Source organism: Notechis scutatus, chromosome 2, assembly GCF_049901735.1.
Source record: "Notechis scutatus isolate UNSWTSFEM ecotype Mainland chromosome 2, rNotScu1.2, whole genome shotgun sequence".
Lineage (NCBI taxonomy): Eukaryota > Metazoa > Chordata > Lepidosauria > Squamata > Elapidae > Notechis > Notechis scutatus.
Genome location: NC_142010.1, coordinates 35,340,869 through 35,360,931, shown reverse-complemented (window position 1 = coordinate 35,360,931; position 20,063 = coordinate 35,340,869). Strand labels below are relative to the sequence as shown.

The following is a 20,063-nucleotide window of genomic DNA, read 5'->3' as shown; positions in this document are numbered from 1 at the left end:
CATAAAGAGGGGAAAAAAGATTGATGCATACATTACTCTATCAAATATATTCCACTTCTTAGACTGTGTTTGTGTGTCTGTGTGCGTATACATATAGATTGCATTTTTATTAAAGTCAGGCCATTATGTCCTAACACAACAAATGTAGGAGCATCAATAGTACTGACTTCCGGTTTGAGCTTCTTCAGCGACAGACCGAAACCTCGTCTCTGCAAGGCTTCAATCTGTGCTCGCCGCTGGAGCGCCCTGAGCCGGCTGGTTTCGGGGCTAAGCCACCCCGTAGAGGTGGTGAAGAGGGGGGAGACTGCCAGCAGGGTTGAGGAGAGCCACATCTCTCCTCCCCAGCTGGCCATTACTCCCTTTCCTGAAGGCGGTTGCAGCGGTGGTCAGAAATGGCCACCACAAAGAAGAACTCGACTAGAAAAGAATGTGCAGGAGGAAGATAAGAAGAGAAAGTTTTGGTTGACCGGGTCAAAGAGCAAAAGCAACAAATAAGGTACCCTGGAATTGAAACTGTTAAAAAACAATAACATTGTTCCCTAAGATTTTTAAGCTGCGAAGGAGAGGGAAAAGGGAAAAGATTTGGTTTTCTCCTTTTCCTATACTGACAGCTAAGAGACTTAAGCAAGAAATTGGAAAAAAAATCCACTTTGACATCAATAGGCATTTAATGCTGAAAATAAAAAGTCAAAGGGATAATAAAGATTTCTGGATAATTAAAAGCTTTTGAAAACAGGAAAGGAGAGAGAAAGAATAAAAGGGCAGGATCTGGAAGGGAGGAGACTGCCTGGAATTAAAAAAGAACTTACAGCAAAATCTCAACAAGACTTCCAAAAGATACATTCTAACTGAAATATCGCAACAAAAACCCCAGGAAGAGAAAGTCGAAAAAGAAATAAGAAGATATAACTTGGGACTATCTGGATTACTTGATGATTTCTGGATTCTTGGTTATTGTTTTGAATGACTAAAATCAATCGGGTGGTTGTTTAAAACTGTTTAAAATGGCTCCACTTTTAGAAGAACTGAAAATGGAACTTAAAAAGTACAAAGAAGATGCACAAGAAGGGAGAAGTTCTTTTGGCTTCGTATTTCAGTTTTTAGAAATGGAGATTTGGAATTATGAGAAACAACAAGAAATGCCTGCAGAACAAGAAGATTGCAACAAAGAAGAAGCCATCTTTAATGAACAAGTAATCTTAGATGGGGGGAAAAAGGAAAGGGGGGAAAGAGAATGGAAAGTTTAAGATTGGGAAAAACAACTCCCCCCCCCAAAATAGAGTGAAAAATAAGTATAAAATCAGAAAGCAACAGAAGAGGAAAATGCAGAAGAGAGAATTAGAACTAGAGAGACAAGGGGGTAAAAGGGGAGGGAGAAGATGAGAGGGAAGAAAGAAAGGAAAATAAGTTATAAAGGACAGAAGCAAAATATAGAGAAACAGGGCCTATTTAGAGATAATGGGTGAAAACTTAATGGAAAAAGGGATTCTGCAAAGGTACATAAGATAGTATGGTTATATTAGAAGCAGAAATAATTTTAGAAAATATGAAACAATGTATGATTAAAATATCTGATAAAATAGCTATCGTAATTCAGTGGAATGCTTGTCAATAAATAAATGTAACAAAAGGTATATTTAATGATTTATAAAACATATGTGAAGAGAAATAAGGGAAAATTAATTATGGAGATTATATGTGTTCAGTATGATATTTAATTGAAAAGAAGTGTTCAAGATGTTAAGATTTTAATGATTATTAATGATAGAACTGAACTGGAATGGAATGAGGGTTTATAATTACATATATTTACAATCTTTCTTTCTTTTTAAAGAATATAGTGTGTATTATAAGAATGTGCCAAGCAGAATTCGATTAGAAGTTATGTATTATATTGAAGGTCATAAACTTAAGGTATATATTGAAGTTTAAATAAGAGTTGAATGGATGTAATTAAAAGATATAAAGGTGTCATACTCCAATTAGTAACTACAGGAGAAAATTTGTTTAATGAGAAAAGATAATATGAAATTGAAACAGAACAGACAAAAGTATAAATATAATGATTTGAATTGAGATGAGATAATCAAAATAAAATTGAGAAAATTAAAAGTGGGGAAAAACTATATAGGAAATGTAAAATAGTATAAGATATGGAATAAAATACAAAAAGGAGCATGAAATTGAGTTTTGTGTCTGTATAAAGAAATTCAACCCGGGACCATGCTATTTTGAAAAAAGGTGTTTTACTTGTATTTTGTGTGTCAAAACCCAAATAAAACTTTATTTAAAAAATAATAATAATACTCTAGTACTGATAGAACCACCACTATACAGATTGCACAATTCCTGGGAAGCCATTTATAAACTACAGCTGGCAACCACCTAGGGGAAAAAAATCAGATACTCTACTTGAACAGCATGTGTACATTAATTAGATGGTGACATTTCATCACATGAGGGAGATAAACATCATTTGCCAGTACACCTTCACCTCAGCAAGCTTCAAGATTTAGAGCTACAGGAGGTTTAAACTACCTGTAGGGAAACTATGTATTTACCTTCTTGGAGATTCTTTTGAAATGCTTTGTTTTACTGTTACAGATCGTATCTGGTTTTTGTTATTCATTCTATGCCAATACATCTATTTTTCAGTCACTTCAGATGTCATGAGTACACAGTGATACAATGAATATCATCGGAGTAATTAAACATTACAAAGCATGGAAAGAAATCTCCAATAAAAAGAAAAGTTGCAGGGAGGTATTTATAAGACAGTTTAATTTGAACAATACCCAGAATTAATTTTGAATATTACAAAAATATACCAAGCAGTTAAAAATATTGAGAATATCAGCAAATGTGTAGGGAATACATTTCCCGTTTTGGGATAAGAAGGCAAATTCAAAAATTAAGAGGAGATCTTGCCAATTTTAAGCCAACTGGGATTCTAACTATTATTGTTATTTCTCATGGCAAAAGTATTTCATAAAATTCAGCTTCTATGTTAATTAACTTCATAACAAAAATCTTCATAACAATAAAATCCATAGTTGCATTAAAAGTACATTTCATTTGTAATAACAATGTTTATAATTTCTATAGTTACATAAAACTCTGGAAAAGACTCAGTGGAATGTATATTTTGCAAACAAGATTTACTATAAAACACATAATGGAATTTGTTTCATTCATACTATAATAGTAACAGGGCAAATTGTGTTAACCAGCTGCACTAAACTATGGGCTATTCCTCACTTGTATCTTTCAGTGGTATGACATTAATTTTAGATGGTGAAGGGAAAACAGCAGCCTTCTCCTAAGTAAGTCCTACAGGCTCCAGGTTGGCTAAGCTTAAACGCTGCTCTGCTGAAAGGCCAGATGTGGGGCTCGAGAAGATGGAGTAAAATGGTAGATATCAGAAAATAATAACAAAGAAGCTTGCAGAAGAAGTACTGAAAATTATCTTATCTAGGCCTGTATAAACAGACATTTCCATCTGTCCTTACTACCTGGTTGGAAACCAGTTCATTTGTCAGGCATTAAATATAACTGGTTCCTCTAATGTAGTGTTTTTTAATCTTGGCAACTTTAAGCTAGGTGGACTTCAACTCTCAGAATTCCCCAGCAACAATGACTGGCTTGAGAATTCTTAAAATCCATCCAGTTTGCCAAGGTTGACAAACACTGCTCTATTGGAATTCCTTGCTAGAGGTAAGGAAGGGGCCAGACTTCCCAAGTGAGGAATTATCTGTTTGCTGAGGCAGGGGTGCCCATTCAATTTGCTGGTGGTGCAAAGGCGAATAACAGGTTTTTAATTCCTTCTGCTTATCCCATTTGTTTCCCTTGCTTTGAATATTTTGTTGGAGAATTTTTCTTTAGCACGCTTGGCTTGGACTGTTGACACACCAAAGAGTGGAGAAAGAGAAGAGAGAGAAGAACAAACTGCAACAGGTTTTCTACATGTTTGGAGTCCAATGTTTGTTTGCTGGCTCTCATGAGTCAGCTGTCTACAAGGGACTTTGCCACATCTTGATAATCACTTTTTTTTCTGCCATGTCCTCATAATGTTACTTGGTCTCTGTCCCAGAACATACCTTTCTTAAGATTTAGGGATGTACAGGACATTGGGCAGCAATTGTTCTTCAAAAATTTTGATCTGCCAATCTTGTTAAATTCCACTTGTTGCAATAGCAAAATGATTTTTTTAAAAAACAGGGATGGATTGCTATCCCAATACTCAATCTTGCTCTTTTCTGGTCTGAGTATAGGGCTGGCAATGACAGAAACCTGAAGCAACTTTAAGTCATCCTTTAAAGATTCTAGCTTGAATAGAATGGAGGAAAATAAATTTTCTGTTGAACAGAGAAGATTGATAAAGATGTTTTATCATGGATATATCACTCCGGTAATGTTAATTATCTAAAATTGCTAAAAAAAAAAAAGCTACTGAATCAGTTTTTTCATATTTGGTGGAAATGTTGTCAATTTCAACATTTCTGGAAAAGGATTTGTTCTAAAATGAAACAAAATTTAACAGCCGAATTCCCATTTTAACCTGAAGTTATCAAAGTTTACTAAAACATATATTCCCCCTAGCTATACTGAATTAGCTCTGTATATGTTAATGCAAGGGTATTATATGCTTCCCACAGAAAAGGATGTCTAATTCCCTCTTAAGCAACATGCTTTAATATGCAAAGTAATTTTAAATTGACAAAAATGTAATTAAAATAGGATACCAATTCTGGTTTATAACTCAGTATAAGGATTTGTACCTCATGCAAAATTTGAGTTTTTCTATCTATACAGTCAACATTTCAGTCCAATGGGATATTTAAAGTAAAACAGATTTTTAATTTTGACTGAATATATTGTAGTTTATGGTTTTATTTGGTGATTTATACTTGTTGGTCATTGTTCTTAATTGTCTGTTTGAAGCTTAATTACTATTTTAGTCATTTTTCAATGATATATTTAATCATTCAAAATTAATTTATACCAAGAAACTACCATCTCTTTGATATTTTTAGGTCCCTTGTTTATTTTGCTTTACTCTTTTATTCTCTTTGTGTTTATGTATGTTTTTCCCCTCAAAAGCTTAATAAGAAAAAAAAATCAAGATTATACCTTTAAAGAGCTTTCCCTCTTCTTCCAACTCAGATTTTGCAGTGGATTTGATCTGCACACCTCACTGATTCTTTGGCAGCTGATATTGTCAGGGGTCAGGATCTGCCCAGCTTTTATCAGCCACAGACCTCCACTAAAATTTTGGCTTGCAAAAAAAAAAAAAGGACGGATAACACTTATCTGCCTGTGTCATGCCATCTGGTCTATTCCATAACATACAGCATATCCTACATGAGCACCTTATAAATACCTGTATTTATAAGAGCTCTGCAACTAGTTTCAGAAATAGACCATCTGATAGGCAGTAGGCAGGGGTGGGCTGCTGGGGGTTCATGAGAGCCCCTAAGATTCTGTGCAGTTCGGAGAACCCCAAATCCCACTTCTGGCTGGCCCATCTTGCCCTGCCCCTCTCAGGAGTCCCCACGTGGCCTGTTTTGGATGCAGGTAAGTGCAGGGTGTGCGTGGAGGCTCAGGGAGGGCAAAAATGGGCCTCCCAGAAGTTTGGGAAGGCCAGAAATGGGTCTGTTTCTGGCTTCCAGAGAGCCTCCAGAGCCCGGGGAGGCCGTTTTCATCCTCCCAGAGGCTCAAGGATTGCCTCCGGAGCCCAGGGAGGAAAAAATGCCCCATCCCCATTGTGGTGCAGGAAACCGACTAGGCCACACCCACCATGGCCACATCCACACAGCAACCGGGCAGAAAACACTTTGCTAAAATTTTTGAAGCCCACTCCTGGTAGTAGGCATGAAGGTTACCAAGAGCAATGGAAAGCTTTTTGCTGTTCCAGTCCCTTAGTAGTTGCCCCTTATTTGTTAAGCAACTTGTCAAGCCCACCATTTTAAACATATGCCTACATTCATCTAACCCTGCCACAGCTGTTAGAAAGAGTGATTGGTAGTTTCGGAGAAGGCGGAGCTACGTTGGGAGAAGGCGGAGCTACGTTACGGCGATACGGCTGCAATCTCGGGGCTCCGAGATCGCAGCTGATATCTTCGCCCCTGGTCGGTCCCAACGGACCTAAACCGTCCCGTAGAGACGGTGATCGTGAAGGGCATACTCTGTGGATCCCAGGGACACCACAAAGTCCCTGGTTGATCCGGGAGAAGTCCTTTTGCCGGCGGCGGAGAGGCAGCCCCCATAGCTGCTGAAGTCGGGACAGCTCCAGAAAGGAAGAGGCTGAAAGTGAAAGTGTGTCGGCTGGGTGAGAATTTTCTTTTCTTTTTTTTTTTACTAATTTGCTGAGACTTGAAAGGACACTCTGAATATGAGAAGAAATCTGTGAGATTTTTTGACAAAACTGTATGAGCGGCGTTTTTTAAAGGGACATCAAATTGAGGCTTGGTTGTTTTTTTTTCTCTTACTTTTTTTTTTTACTGGACTTTAGCGTGACTTTGTAGTTAACCGGACTGAATTTTCTTTCATATATATATTTACTTCTTATGCTCCTTTTTGATCTCTTAATTTTTTTTTAGGCTAGAGGCTCCCTTTGGCTATTTTTTTTTAAATATATATATACATGTAAATATTTTTTTCTTTTTTCTCAACTTAAACTATGTTTTTCTGGCAGCGGGGGGAAAGTGAATTAAATTTTTTTGTAACACTGCCAACTAGAGGCTTGAAAATATTTTATCTGAATTGGAGAGAACTGTGAAAGACTCCTTCTCAAGGACATTTCAATTTGATAAGATAGAGGGATTATTACAGGTGTTCTTCTGGACTTCTATCAACACCTTAACACTTGAGGTTTGGCTTTGAAGCTTGTGGAGAAGAGAGTCACAATAAGAGCCTTGGACAACTAAACAAAGTGCAGTGTGTTTTCTTATCTTTTTTCAGTTGTGTTACCCCTCCTTACCAGCTTCTCTGTAAACTTTAATTTTAGTAATATTCTTATTTTTGCTTTTTATTTTAAAGGGAAAGCCTCAGAATTCTTTTTTATTTTTCTTTTATTTTCCTTCTCTCCACTGGGATTTTTTGCTTTTTCCATCCATGTTTTTGGACTATTCTGCCTTTTCTTTTTTATTATTGAGATTTTCTAACTGGATTAAGGTGTGAAGAACCTGAAGAATTTTTTTTCCTCTCTTTCGTTCTTTTTTTTTTATTATTATTATCTTTGGGCTTTTTTCTTCTTTCTATTTTTCATTTTTTATTGTAGATTACTTCATAATTGGATTAGGGTCTAGAAGAACCTGAAGAATTTTCTTTTTCTCTTTTTCCTTTTTACCATTGGGCTTTTTACTATTGGATTTTTCCATTTTGGATCATAATTGGCTATTCTATCAGCTGGACTAAAATTTAAAAAGAATTTGAAGGTCTTGAATCGTCTAAAATGAGCAGGAAACCCATACCTTCTGGCGTCTCTACCTCTACTTCTGCCTCCCCAACATCTGGAGGACAACGTTTAATTCAGACAATGTTGAAGCAAGATAAAGAACAAGAAAAAGTGACTTTACAGATGATTATGCAAGGAATCCAAGATCTCAAGATAAAATCAGATACTATTGAACAAAGAATAGAGAAGACTGATGAAAAAGTGGAAAATATTCAACAAATGATGGTGAAGTATGATGAGAAATTCCAAAAAATTGAAGAAGAAGGTAAACAAAGAGAGGAGAAGATTGGAAATATTGACAGCAGATTAACAGTGGTTGAACAAGATAAAAGTGGGATGCTGAGGTGGGAGATGGAGAGGTCAGAATTCTATCTCAGATTTCAAAATATAGAAGAAAAAGGACAAAATTTGGCTGCGATAATGATAGAAATTTTGGCGGATGCTTTGGAAATTACAGAGGAAAAGATGATGGATGGAGTAGATGAGGTATACCAAGTTTTTACAAGATATGCGATGAGAAATAACTTACCAAGGGAAGTCCATATCAGATTTACCAAAAAATCCATCAAAACACAAATATTACAAGCGGTAAGAGAGAAGACGTTGAAATACAAAGGCAAAGAGATCATGGTTTTAAAACAAATACCCAGAAGAGTGAGAGAGATGAGAAGAGAATATCGATTCCTGACCAAAATGCTATTGAAAAAGGAGGTGAATTATAGATGGCTGATTCCAGAAGGATTAATGTTTACGTGGCAAGAACAGAGACATAGAATTGATTCAATTGAGAAAGCAGAACTTTTCTACGCAGAATTTTTTGGAAGGAGAGAAGAAGAGGCAGAGAAAGAGGTCTCATTAATTGAGTTTCAAGAGGAACAACTGGGGACTGAAAAAGAAGAAGGTGCAGTAGGTGGACAGGTGGATATCAAAGAACAACGTGAACCAAGATCAACGAGAGCTGCCAAACCTAACTATAAAATATAATCATGGAAGAGAAAAAATTGATTACAATGAATATAAATGGACTTAATTCGGCTGTTAAAAGAAGGAAAACCTTTCATAAATTAGGGAAATTAAAATTTGACATAATTTGTCTACAAGAAGTACATATTAAAAAACAACATGAACAATTGTTAGTACAGCCAAAATTAGGGAAAATATTTACTTCTTTGACTCAATGTAAGAAAAGAGGAGTGGTTCTATACATTAAAGAGGCTATCCCAGCAAAGTTGATTCATACTGATGAAGATGGAAGAGTATTAATGGTGGAAATAATGGACAATATAAAAATACTCTTGATTGCAATTTATGCTCCGAATGATAAACAAGAAGAATTCTATAAAAAACTACACATGAAAATAACTGGACTGGACTATGTTAATATAATTATGATGGGAGACTTTAATGGAATTGTGGACAATAAATTGGACTATATAGCAACAACAACAAAGCAAAATAGAAAGATTCTCCCTAAATCCTTTTTTAAAATGACAGATGAATTAACCTTAAAAGACATTTGGAGAGAAAGAAATGTTAAAACTAAACAATACACTTTCTATTCAAATAGACATTTATCATGGTCCAGATTGGATATGATTTGGATCTCAACAGAATTAATATCTAATATTCAAGAAACAAATATTGAAACAAGTACTTGGGCAGATCATAGCCCAATGACAATTAAATGGAATGGACAAAAGAAAAGATCGAGATGGACATTAAACAATACTATCTTAAAGGAAAAAGATTTTACACAATGGATGGAGAAAGAATTGGCTTTTTTCTTTAGAGAAAATAAAAAAGAAGATACTTCAATACAGAATGTTTGGGATACAATGAAGGCATATGCTAGAGGTTTGATAATAGATTATATAAGAAAAAAGAATATTAGGAAAAGGCAAGCCACTAAAGCCTTGGAAGATGAGTATACAAGACTTGAAAAAGAATTACAGAAAATGCCACAGAAAAAGGATATTAAATTGAAATTGGACATAACTAAACATAAAATGGAACTAATAGAGAAAGAAGAACTGGCACAGAAAATCAGAAATGCTAAACAGAATTATTTTGAAGATGCAAATAAACCAGGTAGATGGCTAGCATATAAATTGAGAAAGGAGAAAGAATCAAGAAAAATATTGCAGTTAATAGATGACCAAGGCCAAGTTTGTTATGGTAATAAGGAGAAAAAGGAAATTATTCGAGACTTCTATGGGCAACTATATAAACAAGAGAATATTGATGAGGAAAAAGTCAAGCAGTATCTACAGAATGCTAACCTACCTAAGATATCTAAAGAGACTGAAGAAATGCTAGAAAGCAATATAACAATGATGGAATTAACTGAAGCACTTAAGAAACAAAATAATGGGAAAGCACCAGGTCCAGATGGGCTTCCGGCAGAATTCTATAAAACATTACAAGAATCATTGAGCATTGAGTTATGAATGAAGCTATGTCAAAGAAGATGATACCCAAAACATGGCCAGAGGCTTATATTACACTTATTCCAAAAGAAGAGGCTGATCCACTGCAAATTAAGAACTATAGACCTATTTCTTTATTAAATGCAGACTATAAAATCTTTGCTTCAATTTTAGCAGAAAGACTTAAAAAATATTTAAATAATTTCATTCATCCAGACCAAAATGGATTTCTGCCAAAGAGACAAATTAGAGACAATATGAGAGTAATCCTGGATACTTTGGAATACTATGAGGCACATCCTGAAAAGCAAATGGCTTTGATATTCTTAGATGCTCAAAAGGCATTTGATAATGTGAACTGGAGATTTATGTTATTACTATTGGAACAGATGGGTTTTGCTAGAAAATTTATTCAAGCAATAGAAGCCACATACAATAAGCAGACAGCAAAGGTAATGATGGAGGGAGAACTTACAGACTTTATCAATATAAGAAAAGGCACAAGACAAGGATGTCCCCTATCTCCTTTGCTATTTGTATTGACTTTGGAAGTGTTGAATAGAAATATTAGAGATGATAAAAGCATAAAAGGAATGAAAATTAAAAAGGAAGAATTTAAACTCCAAGCCTTCGCGGATGACTTAGCCTTTATTTTGGAAGATCCTTTAGAAACAGCTCCAAAGTTATTGGAAAAGATAGAGATATATGGTGAGGTGGCTGGTTTGAAAATAAATAAAGACAAAACAAAGATCTTGACAAAGAACATGCTACTAAGACAAAAAGAAGAACTGGCAGACCTGTTGAAAATCCAAGTCACGAATAAGGTCAAGTATCTGGGGATATACTTGACATCAAGATGTAGTACATTAAAAGAGAATAATTATATTAAACTTAAACAACAGATAGCTTTAGATTTGAAGAAATGGGAAAATTTACAATTGTCATTAATAGGGAGAATTCAACAATCAAGATGAATATTTTACCCAGAATCTTATTTTTGTTTCAAACAATATCAATTAGACTCGGAAAAGACTATTTTGAAGACTTAAATAAAATTATGCTGAAGTATATATGGCAAGGTAAGAAAGCGAGAATAAAGCTAAAGCTTTTGCAAGATGCTAGAATTAGAGGAGGTTTTGGCCTGCCTAATTGGGAATTGTACTACCAAGCTGCAAATTTGATGTGGGTCAAGGAATGGATAACATTAAGAAAGACTAGATTGTTGACACTAGAAGGTCATGATTTGCTGTTGGGTTGGCACGCTTTTTTATGGTATAAGGGAACTAAAACACAGGGTTATTTTAGAAGACATTATATACGGGAGTCTTTATGGTTAAACTGGGAGAAGATAAAAAGACAATGTTATTTGAAAATTCCAGTTTGGTTATCGACTATTGAAGCATTTTCCTATCCTATAATTTATAAGAAGGAACAAACAGTTAGATATGGGGAACTATTGGATGAAAAGGGTGAACTTAAATCGATACAAAATTTAGAGGAACAAGGTATAAAGATGAATTGGTTTTCATATGCGCAAATACATTCAAGGTATGATGAAGATTCTAAAACAGAGGGATTTTATGATAAACAGACTGATCTAGATAAGATCTTGACAGGTACTGATGAGAAGGTGATTAAAAAATTATATGGTTATTTACTGGGAATTAAGCTAGAGGAAGAACAAGTTAAAGAAACTATGATTGTTTGGGGGAAGAATTCTGGATATGGGATTGATTTAGAGAAATGGCAAAAATTATGGTCACAAAATTATAAAATGACAATGTCAACAGCTTATAAAGAAAATTTGTATAAGATGTTTTACAGGTGGCACTTTCCCCCGACGAGGATAGCAAGAATGTTCAAGAATAAATCTGAAAAATGCTGGAAATGTCACCTGGCTCATATTACCATATGTGGTGGACTTGTGAGGATGCTAGAAAATATTGGACTAAAATTCGCATGTGGTTGGAAAAAATGACAAAGAAACGCATAGATTTGAAACCGGAGTTTTTTTTATTGGGAATCTTACCAGATACATACAGTAAAGACTTGAAATATCTGATTGTAAATGTATTAACAGCGGCTAGGATTGTATTTGCTAAAAATTGGAAGAATGAGAAAATACCACCGCAGGAAGAAATTATTAAGAAAATATTGGAATGTGCTGAGATGAGTAGATTGACATTTGAAATTAGAGAGCAAGAGGATAAACAATTTTATGAAATTTGGGACCTTTTCTATCAATGGTTGGATGACAAAATACAATAATAGAATATTTAGAATGTTAGACAACAAGGAATATCTTTGTTTTTTCTTTCTCTTTTGTTATTTGACATCATATCTATAAAGTGTTTTTAGGATAGATTTGGTATGATTATATGATTTGTTATAGAATAAACCATTTAAAGTATAGTTATCTCATAAAGTATGAATGAATAAAATCATAGTCAAATGATTTTTTAATAGCGATATTAGGATATATAAGTTTGGATTGACAATATGAGTTATTATGTAATATAACTGTAATTGAGACTACGAAATGAATGCACAAAACTGATGAACCAACCGACACACTGTATATATATATATGGAAGAGAGTTGATGCTTTTATATTTTGTTTGTTTTGTTTGTTTTTAAAAAAATCAATAAAATTGTTTTCAAAAAAAAAAGAGTGATTGGTAGTTTCATCTCCACTAGCAGGTGACTATTGTTAGGAAGAAAAAGATGCCAGAAAAATCAACTAATCTCTTTCTTTAAAATGCCTTACAATAAATTGGTAAGAACTATCCACTGACTTGGTTGTAGCAGAAGAGAGATCTGCAGCGGCGGTCACACAATTTATACCACCGTTGTTTTCCAGTCAGCTCAAGGATTGATGGTTAGCTGTCTTGAGAAACAGCTGTGCAAAATATCTTATTAGGACAAAGAATCACTTGGAACTTTTAGGTTAGCAGTTATCCAAATATGTCCTTTTAAAATTAGAAATAGCAAATCTTTTACAACAAATACCTTATTATTATAGTATAACCAATAGCACATATACTGCTCCATAGTGCTTTTACAGCCCTCTCTAAGTGGTTTACAGTCAGCATATTGCCCCCAACAATCTGGTTCCTCATTTTACCAAAGGATGGAAGGCTGAGTTAACCTTGAGTCCATTAGGATGAAACTCTTGGCAGTGATAGCCTGCAACACTGCATTCGGACCACTGTACCACCACGGCTTCTATTATTATGGTTAGTGACAGAGTCAGCCAGATGTTTACACTCAACTTGGCATTTTTGTCCATCTATCAACATGTCCTCCTTAAGAACCTGGAATTGGCAGGTGTTGATGCTCAATAATATTAATGCTATTGTCACAGTGTGTAAGCTGTTCTGGGTCAAGCTGCCTTTTGCAATTGACTGGTGGTGATTTTGTCAATGCCGATGGTGTTCAAGTGGTGCTTCCAACCTTTTGGGATTGTACCCAAGACACCTATTATTATTGGTACTATCACTGCTTTATTTTGTCACAGTCGTTCTACTTCAATTTGCAGGTCTTCGTATTTTGTGATTTTCTCCAGTTCTTTTTCTTCTATACTGCTGTGTTCAGGTATGGTCAGGTCCACTATCCAGATTTTTTTTCCTTATCTTTCTTTTCAACGATAATTAAATCTGGGGTGCTATGTGGCAGGTATTTGTCTGTTTGCATTCTAAAGTCCCAGAGCACTTTAGCTTCTTCATTTTCTATTACTTTGACTATTTTGTAGTCTTACCAGTTCTTGCTTGCAGGCAAATGGTATTGACTGATGATGCAAAGTAGAATCATATCATACATATTTGGCTAGGTATAAGGTTCATTCCTTTGAGAAGCGAGAAATTGGGGTTTTCCCTTTTTTTAATCTGCAGTTCCCAAATGCTTATTTCCTAAACTATCTCGCTGATATTTTTGCAACTATGATTGATGGGTTTATTGAAGGGTTTTAATTTTGCCAAACCCACCAGATAAAGTCAGAAGTAAAATGGAATGGTAAACTTAATGCTTAGGTATGATTATTGTTCTTTTTTTTTAGATAAGTGCATTATATTAAGTTCTTGCAGGCTTTGATCTCTGAGTGTTGGTTCAAATCAATGGACCTATCAATATTCTGAAAAGGCAACTGGACATGTCTCTGTGAGTTCTCTTTCAGCAAGCACATCTCACTATTTTATTCTATGTAGTACCAGATTACCTTCAAATACAAAGCAAATAAAAATACCCGGAAAGAAAAAAAAAATTTTTTTTACTTCTCTGAGATTCTTCTTATGGAAACTTTTTGCAGACATGGCTTTTTTTTATTGGAATGTCGAAGACCAAATCTTGGATCTTACAGTGTAAAAAGTGCTGTGAGTTGCTATACATTTTTTTTAAAGGAAAAAAATCTTGCACTTTTTATTATACAACATTTTTCTACTTTTCTATTTTTGCTACAATAGAAACAGGAGTACAGGTCAAAAAATCAAGTATAAATTATCCTATTTTTTTTTCACCAGCTAGGACAAGTATACTCTCAGTTCTTTAGTAAAAACAAGATAAGGCTTAGATTTGCAGTACTGTAAAGCCAGCTCTAAATAATTATGTAACCATATAAAATGTGAGTATTTTAAAATTTGATTTCATACCACAGGTAGTCCTCAACTTATAACCGCAATTGAGCCCAAAATTTTCATTTCTAAGCAAGGCGATTGTTAAGTGAGTCATGCCCCACTTCACAACCTTTTTTTGCCATGCTTGTTAAGCTAATCATTACACTCTTTAAGTGAATCATGTGGTTATTAATCTTTTGATCTGGCTTCCCCCACTGACTTTGCTTGTCAGAAGCTTCCTAGGAATGGTTGCCAGTGACAATCACAAGGCCCCGAGATGCTGCAACCACTGTAAATACGTGATGGTTGCCAAGCAACCGAAATCTGAGCACGTGACTGTGGGGATGTGTAAGAACCACTCATAAGTCACTTATTCAGTGGCGTAACTCTGAATGGTAATTAAACAAATGGTTGTAAGTTGAGAACTACCTGTATATTTTTAGTTGTTTTAAGGAACAGTTTCCATTCAGAAAACTTTGAATTAGATTTAAGGTTCAGTTGGAAGGTTTGCCCCATTCTTTAGTCCATTCTCCTCTTTCTTCAGAGCTGTTTCATTAACATCTTGGATTTTTTCTACTGCTTTTACGTTTCTTTCACCCTCTTTTGTCCTTGCATCCTCATTATCTTTCTTTTCTCCATCTTCCTTCATCCTTTTCTTCTCTTCTTTTGCAAGCATTCTGTAGTTGTAGTAATTCATAACAAAGAGGAATGTCCCAGCCAAGACCATCACTGCCCCGCATTTAATGAACATGTATTTGTAGTCTCCAAAGGTATCAATAAGAGTACCTGTGGATGGAGAAGTGACATCTTAATTAATTATTAGTGACACTTATTGATCAAAATAGAATAAGGCTATGCAGATTCCAGGCAAATTTTGAATCTAGATTGCTAAAATGGTTAGAGAAAATGGTATCTACTCAATCCCTCAATTAAGGATGGGCTTTGCTTAAAATAAGAAATATCAGCAAATCCTAGGCTAATTTTGAATCAATATTTTGCCACCTTTTTCACTTGTGGTACATGCATTTCATCCTCCCAATTAATGTGTAATCATGGTTTTCTTTGACCATTTTCTTGTCCTTGAGATACTGTGCATTTAATAACCATCATGGTGACAATTTATTGAAAGTATGGTACTTAATTATTCTAATGTCTAATCAAACAAGCTACACATTTTGTAACAAAGATGAGACGCTGCCAGCTTGGGTGGATAAAAATACTGCACCAAAGAGCAACATAGCCTACATTCATGCTTTAATGTGGTGGCATTGCAAAAACATCAAACAGAGGCTAATTGCAGCTATTCTCAATTTCTGCTAATCAGGATGACCTTAAGATCTGCAAAATACATTTCAATGAGAGTTTTAATGAGAAGAGTACTGGAAAATTCAACAGTAGAAGAGTCTTTCCACCTCCCCCTTTGTGAATAAGAGAAAGTCATAAAACACACCAGGAAAAATTACTTAGTCCATTAAAGCAAAACCCAGTAGTAGGCTGTTAAATGCCAAAGAACCAATCAATTTGCCACTTATTAAATAGGGAGCAACATACTGCAAACTATTATAAAGCACTTTCTAGCCTCATTAACAGTTTTCAGCAATTAGCCCTAATCTGCTTCTTAAAACTGCATGCTGAAGAAAACATGCATGCTGACCTCTCACTCTAAGACGGGAAGAAAGAAGCAAAGTCCTCAGATAAAAAAAAGGATAATTGAATAATAAATATTTTTTATAAAGCCATTGAAACCTGAGATTCCTTTTCACTTTTTTGACAATTAATGGTCATCTGGTATGAGTTGAAGTATCATCACCCACTGAACATCTGTGTTTCAATGATTCTATTATTTACACCACATGCATTTAAGGTTGCAGCTTTTTGTCCAAAGCCATTTTAGTTCCACTACTACAGTCAACAGGTTAAATAAAATTAAATCCTGTGGAGCAATTATTTTCTTAACAGCAAACAGCAATAATTTAATATAGATTGCAGTAATTTTGAACCTGCCACACATGGTCTTTAATTTCCTTGACTCAATAATATTGTTCTTCCAGAATAGAAACAACAGATACATCCTATATCTAGTACCTGTGTAAGGATTTAAAATCTAGCTAAATCATCCTAAAATAAATCAAAAGGAAATGGGCACATAAAAACTGTTAAGCAGTGGATTCTCTCTTGCTGGCAGTTTTCAGTTAGGGGTCACTTTCAGGGATGATTTAGTGGATTCCTGCAATGACCAGTCAATCAGATAAGCTGATCTGTAACTCAAACATTCCATGATTCAAAAGCAAGGGTCTTCAAACTTGACAACTTTAAGAATTGTGGACTTCAACTCCCAGAATACCTGAGCTTACATGACTGGAGGAGGAATTCTGGAAGTTGAAGTCCACAAGTCTTAAAGTTATCAAGTTTGAAGCCCCATGTTCTAAAGTGATGTTGTTGACCAGCAGTGATCTCCAATAATTTATTAAGAAAATTAAACATTTACCTTTAACCTGGCTGCTTCCATTTCATATCCTCTGATAAAAATTTCAAATGTTTTATGAAATTGCTAAACATGTATTAAACATATTTCTTCAGCGTGTGAATAGTATTGCTATAAATATTCACATATTTATTTGAAAGGCACCCAGGTCATGTTATCAGTGAGATAGAAGTCATCTCACTATAATCAATAAAAATAAACGAAGTGTAAAAAACTGAATGATTGCTAGATGGTCATGAATAATTAGAACTATCCATGTATTTTAATGCCACTGAGTGGTCATCTGGATTTTTGCAGTTCAGATATGGAAACACTGCTTCCATATACATACATACATACATACATACATACATACATACATACATACATACATATATACATTTTCTCCATGAAGCCAGGATGACTTGAAGCCAGGATGACTTACATGGCTGAAGTCCTTAAAACATATTTCCATGATGGTGAATTATGTCTGTGCAGTCTTAATCCAATACCTTAGCTATCATGAAGGCTGGTTTTATCTTATGACTGCTGTTTATTTGTATATTTTGTATGTTTAACTGTATATTAATAATTAACTATTGAGCAGTTCAGAAATATAATGAACCAACTGAGATCCTATTTATAAATTTACTAAAAGAAATTACATGAATATATTATGTTAATCTCTATCCAAAACCTAACTATTAACTTGCCAGCAAAGAAATTTGAAGTTTTACAAGACACAGAACATTTAGTTAGCAAGGTTCACCTAAACTACTTTTTAAGCAGCCTTTGGGTAGTTTTAACAATCTAGTTCTGCAACATCCATTTTAATGAATGGAAAATTCCAAGGGAATGAATTTTCTTGTTGAGTGATAGTTTTATTCCTTGAGGCATACTTCTGATGAACCTAGTTTAAATGAAATTTGAAAACTTCACAAAATGTGGAATTGATCCGGACAGTGCAGAATCAAGAAATCGGATTTTAAGAGTAGGAGGGAAAGCGTTAATATCTAAAGTTTCTTCCTTGAAATTAAAAGTAATGATTTTTTATTGTTGAGCAGACTAATGGAAAGAAAATATTATAAATGTTCTTACCCCCAATAGGTGGCCCAAGTAATATGGTGCAACATTCCACTATGGTGACTAATCCTACAGCACTTGTGAAACGGCTGGCACCAACAAGATCCATGAGAGTTTCAAAGAGCATTGCACAAACCATACCAAAGGCCAGGCCAAAAAAGATAGAATAAATGACTAAGCCCATGTAACTTGTTGCCAATGGGCATAGCAGGTGGCAAACACCATTAAAAGCAATGGAAAAGCTGAAAAAATACTGAATTCTTGGCCTCACCCATTTGCTATTTGCAAGGAACCCAGTAGCTGGCCTGGCTATCATGTCAACTATTGCTAGAATGGAAAGGAGAAAAGCTGCTGAATATTCATCAATCCCACGGTGCTTTGCATAAGGAGCCAAAAAGACAATCGGTGCAAAAAATCCTAAAAACATCAGCACGTTCCCTATCAGATAGATCAGGAAGCCTCTGTGCTTAAAAAGCGATAAGTCAAGGAACTTGTTGAAGTTTTCACAACAATCTCTGTCTTCCTTTGTTTCCATATTCTTCTCCCCTATTTCAGCAATGCCTCCATCAGTTTTTTCTCTTACGGCCCCTTTTGCTTCTTTATTTTTCTGCCTCTCAGAAGTTGGTCCAATTGGTCTGAAGAGGGCTCCAGCTACGCAGCAGTTCAGCAGAAGTGCGCCAAGAATAAAAAAGCTCCCCCTCCATCCAAAAGTGTCAAAAAGGAACTGGTTCAAGGGTGCAAGGGTGCAAAGCATGACAGGACTTCCTGCCATGGCAAGTCCATTTGCAATGGGACGTCTTTTCAGGAAATACTTCCCAATGATGATTACTGAAGGCTGGAGGTTCAGGGCAAGACCAAGTCCTACAGTGAGAGAATAAAAAAGAGGAATGTTACCTCATTAGATTAAAAAAACACACAACATGTTCTGTTATCATAGAGACTGATCAATTAAGCGTGTTCCAAACAGTTCTGTGGCCAGAGCATATTACTAAATCTACTTTGCCCTAATGCAAGATTCCTTAATTTAATGGTCTACATGTTTTGAAGCTACAAATCCCAAAAATCCACTCAGTATCACCAGGCCTTAGAAGACTGGCCCATTTACAGGTCAGATGTTTCTAAAACTCATCTGTGTGAAAACTGATATGAAGATTTATTTTTTAATAAACTTTTCAGAAGTAAACAATAGGTTTGCTAATAAAATCTGTAACAAGAATCTATATGCAGTGGTATTTTGGACAGCACTATTTGAAGAATAAACTGCTGTGAAAAGGGCATTATTTTAAAGTCATGACAAGAGCCAGAAATACATATAAGCGGATGAACATTTTATAGGAGAAGGTTCATGACTGTGCTTTGAAAACAAAGGAAATGGTATCTATTTTCTGGGTCTATTATAAATCATGATCAGCATGTGAAATAAAGAGGTCTGGCAGCTATTCTTGCTCTTGATACCACATTTCTGAACTTGTTCTGAAAAAAAGTAACTATTGTCATAGGGGATTTTGAGGACATGGTAGCCAGGAAATTAAATAAGTTTTATAACTTCTTTTAAATGAGAATAGACCGTTCTTGATTACACTTTATGCTTTGGTGCCACTGAATACTCAGTGCTTATTTTTTATTTTACATTTATGCTGCTCTTCTAGGAAGAGCCCAAAATAACATGCCAATAAGGAGAACAAACTGATGAAGGGAATGTTTGAAACCATCAAAATATGTTCCTGGAAAAAGGATTTCTCTGCCACTTACAACTCGCCTGAAACTGTCCATGAACATATATGCCAAAGTGTCCACTCCACCAAAGTAAATCTTGAAGGAATCTTGTTTGACTCTGGAGATTCTTCTCTTGGGCTTTTGGCAAAGTGGCATAATACAGTATGTGATCGTAAGAGCTCAATATTACTACAGCAATGCCTAGGTATACAACACCATGGTCATAATGCGGCACCATGGCCACAGGTAAATGTGCAAATGTATTACCTCTCCTTCAGGAGCTGCATTGGCTGCTGATTTGCTTCCAGGTG

The 20,063-nt window shown here is 35.1% G+C and overlaps 1 protein-coding gene and 1 long non-coding RNA gene across 2 annotated transcripts in view; both read right to left on the bottom strand.

Moving 5' to 3' along the window:
* Positions 1 to 2,747: 2,747 nt before the first annotated feature.
* LOC148131996 (uncharacterized) lies at positions 2,748 to 6,018 on the bottom strand. Its single transcript, XR_015747474.1, has 2 exons — positions 5,726 to 6,018; positions 2,748 to 5,674 (listed from the first exon to the last, which is right to left on the bottom strand). It is a non-coding gene; the product is annotated as an uncharacterized LOC148131996 (long non-coding RNA).
* An 8,114-nt stretch (positions 6,019 to 14,132) lies between these two features.
* The window catches only part of LOC113417990 (monocarboxylate transporter 2-like), a 32,564-nt gene continuing 26,633 nt past the window's right edge, over positions 14,133 to 20,063 (bottom strand). The window contains exons 4-5 of the mRNA XM_087954582.1: positions 18,052 to 18,897; positions 14,133 to 15,275 (exon numbers count right to left, since the gene is read on the bottom strand). Of these exons, the coding sequence (XP_087810708.1) occupies positions 14,977 to 15,275; positions 18,052 to 18,897 (1,145 nt within the window). The 3' untranslated portion in view covers positions 14,133 to 14,976. The remainder of the gene's footprint in view (positions 15,276 to 18,051; positions 18,898 to 20,063) is intronic.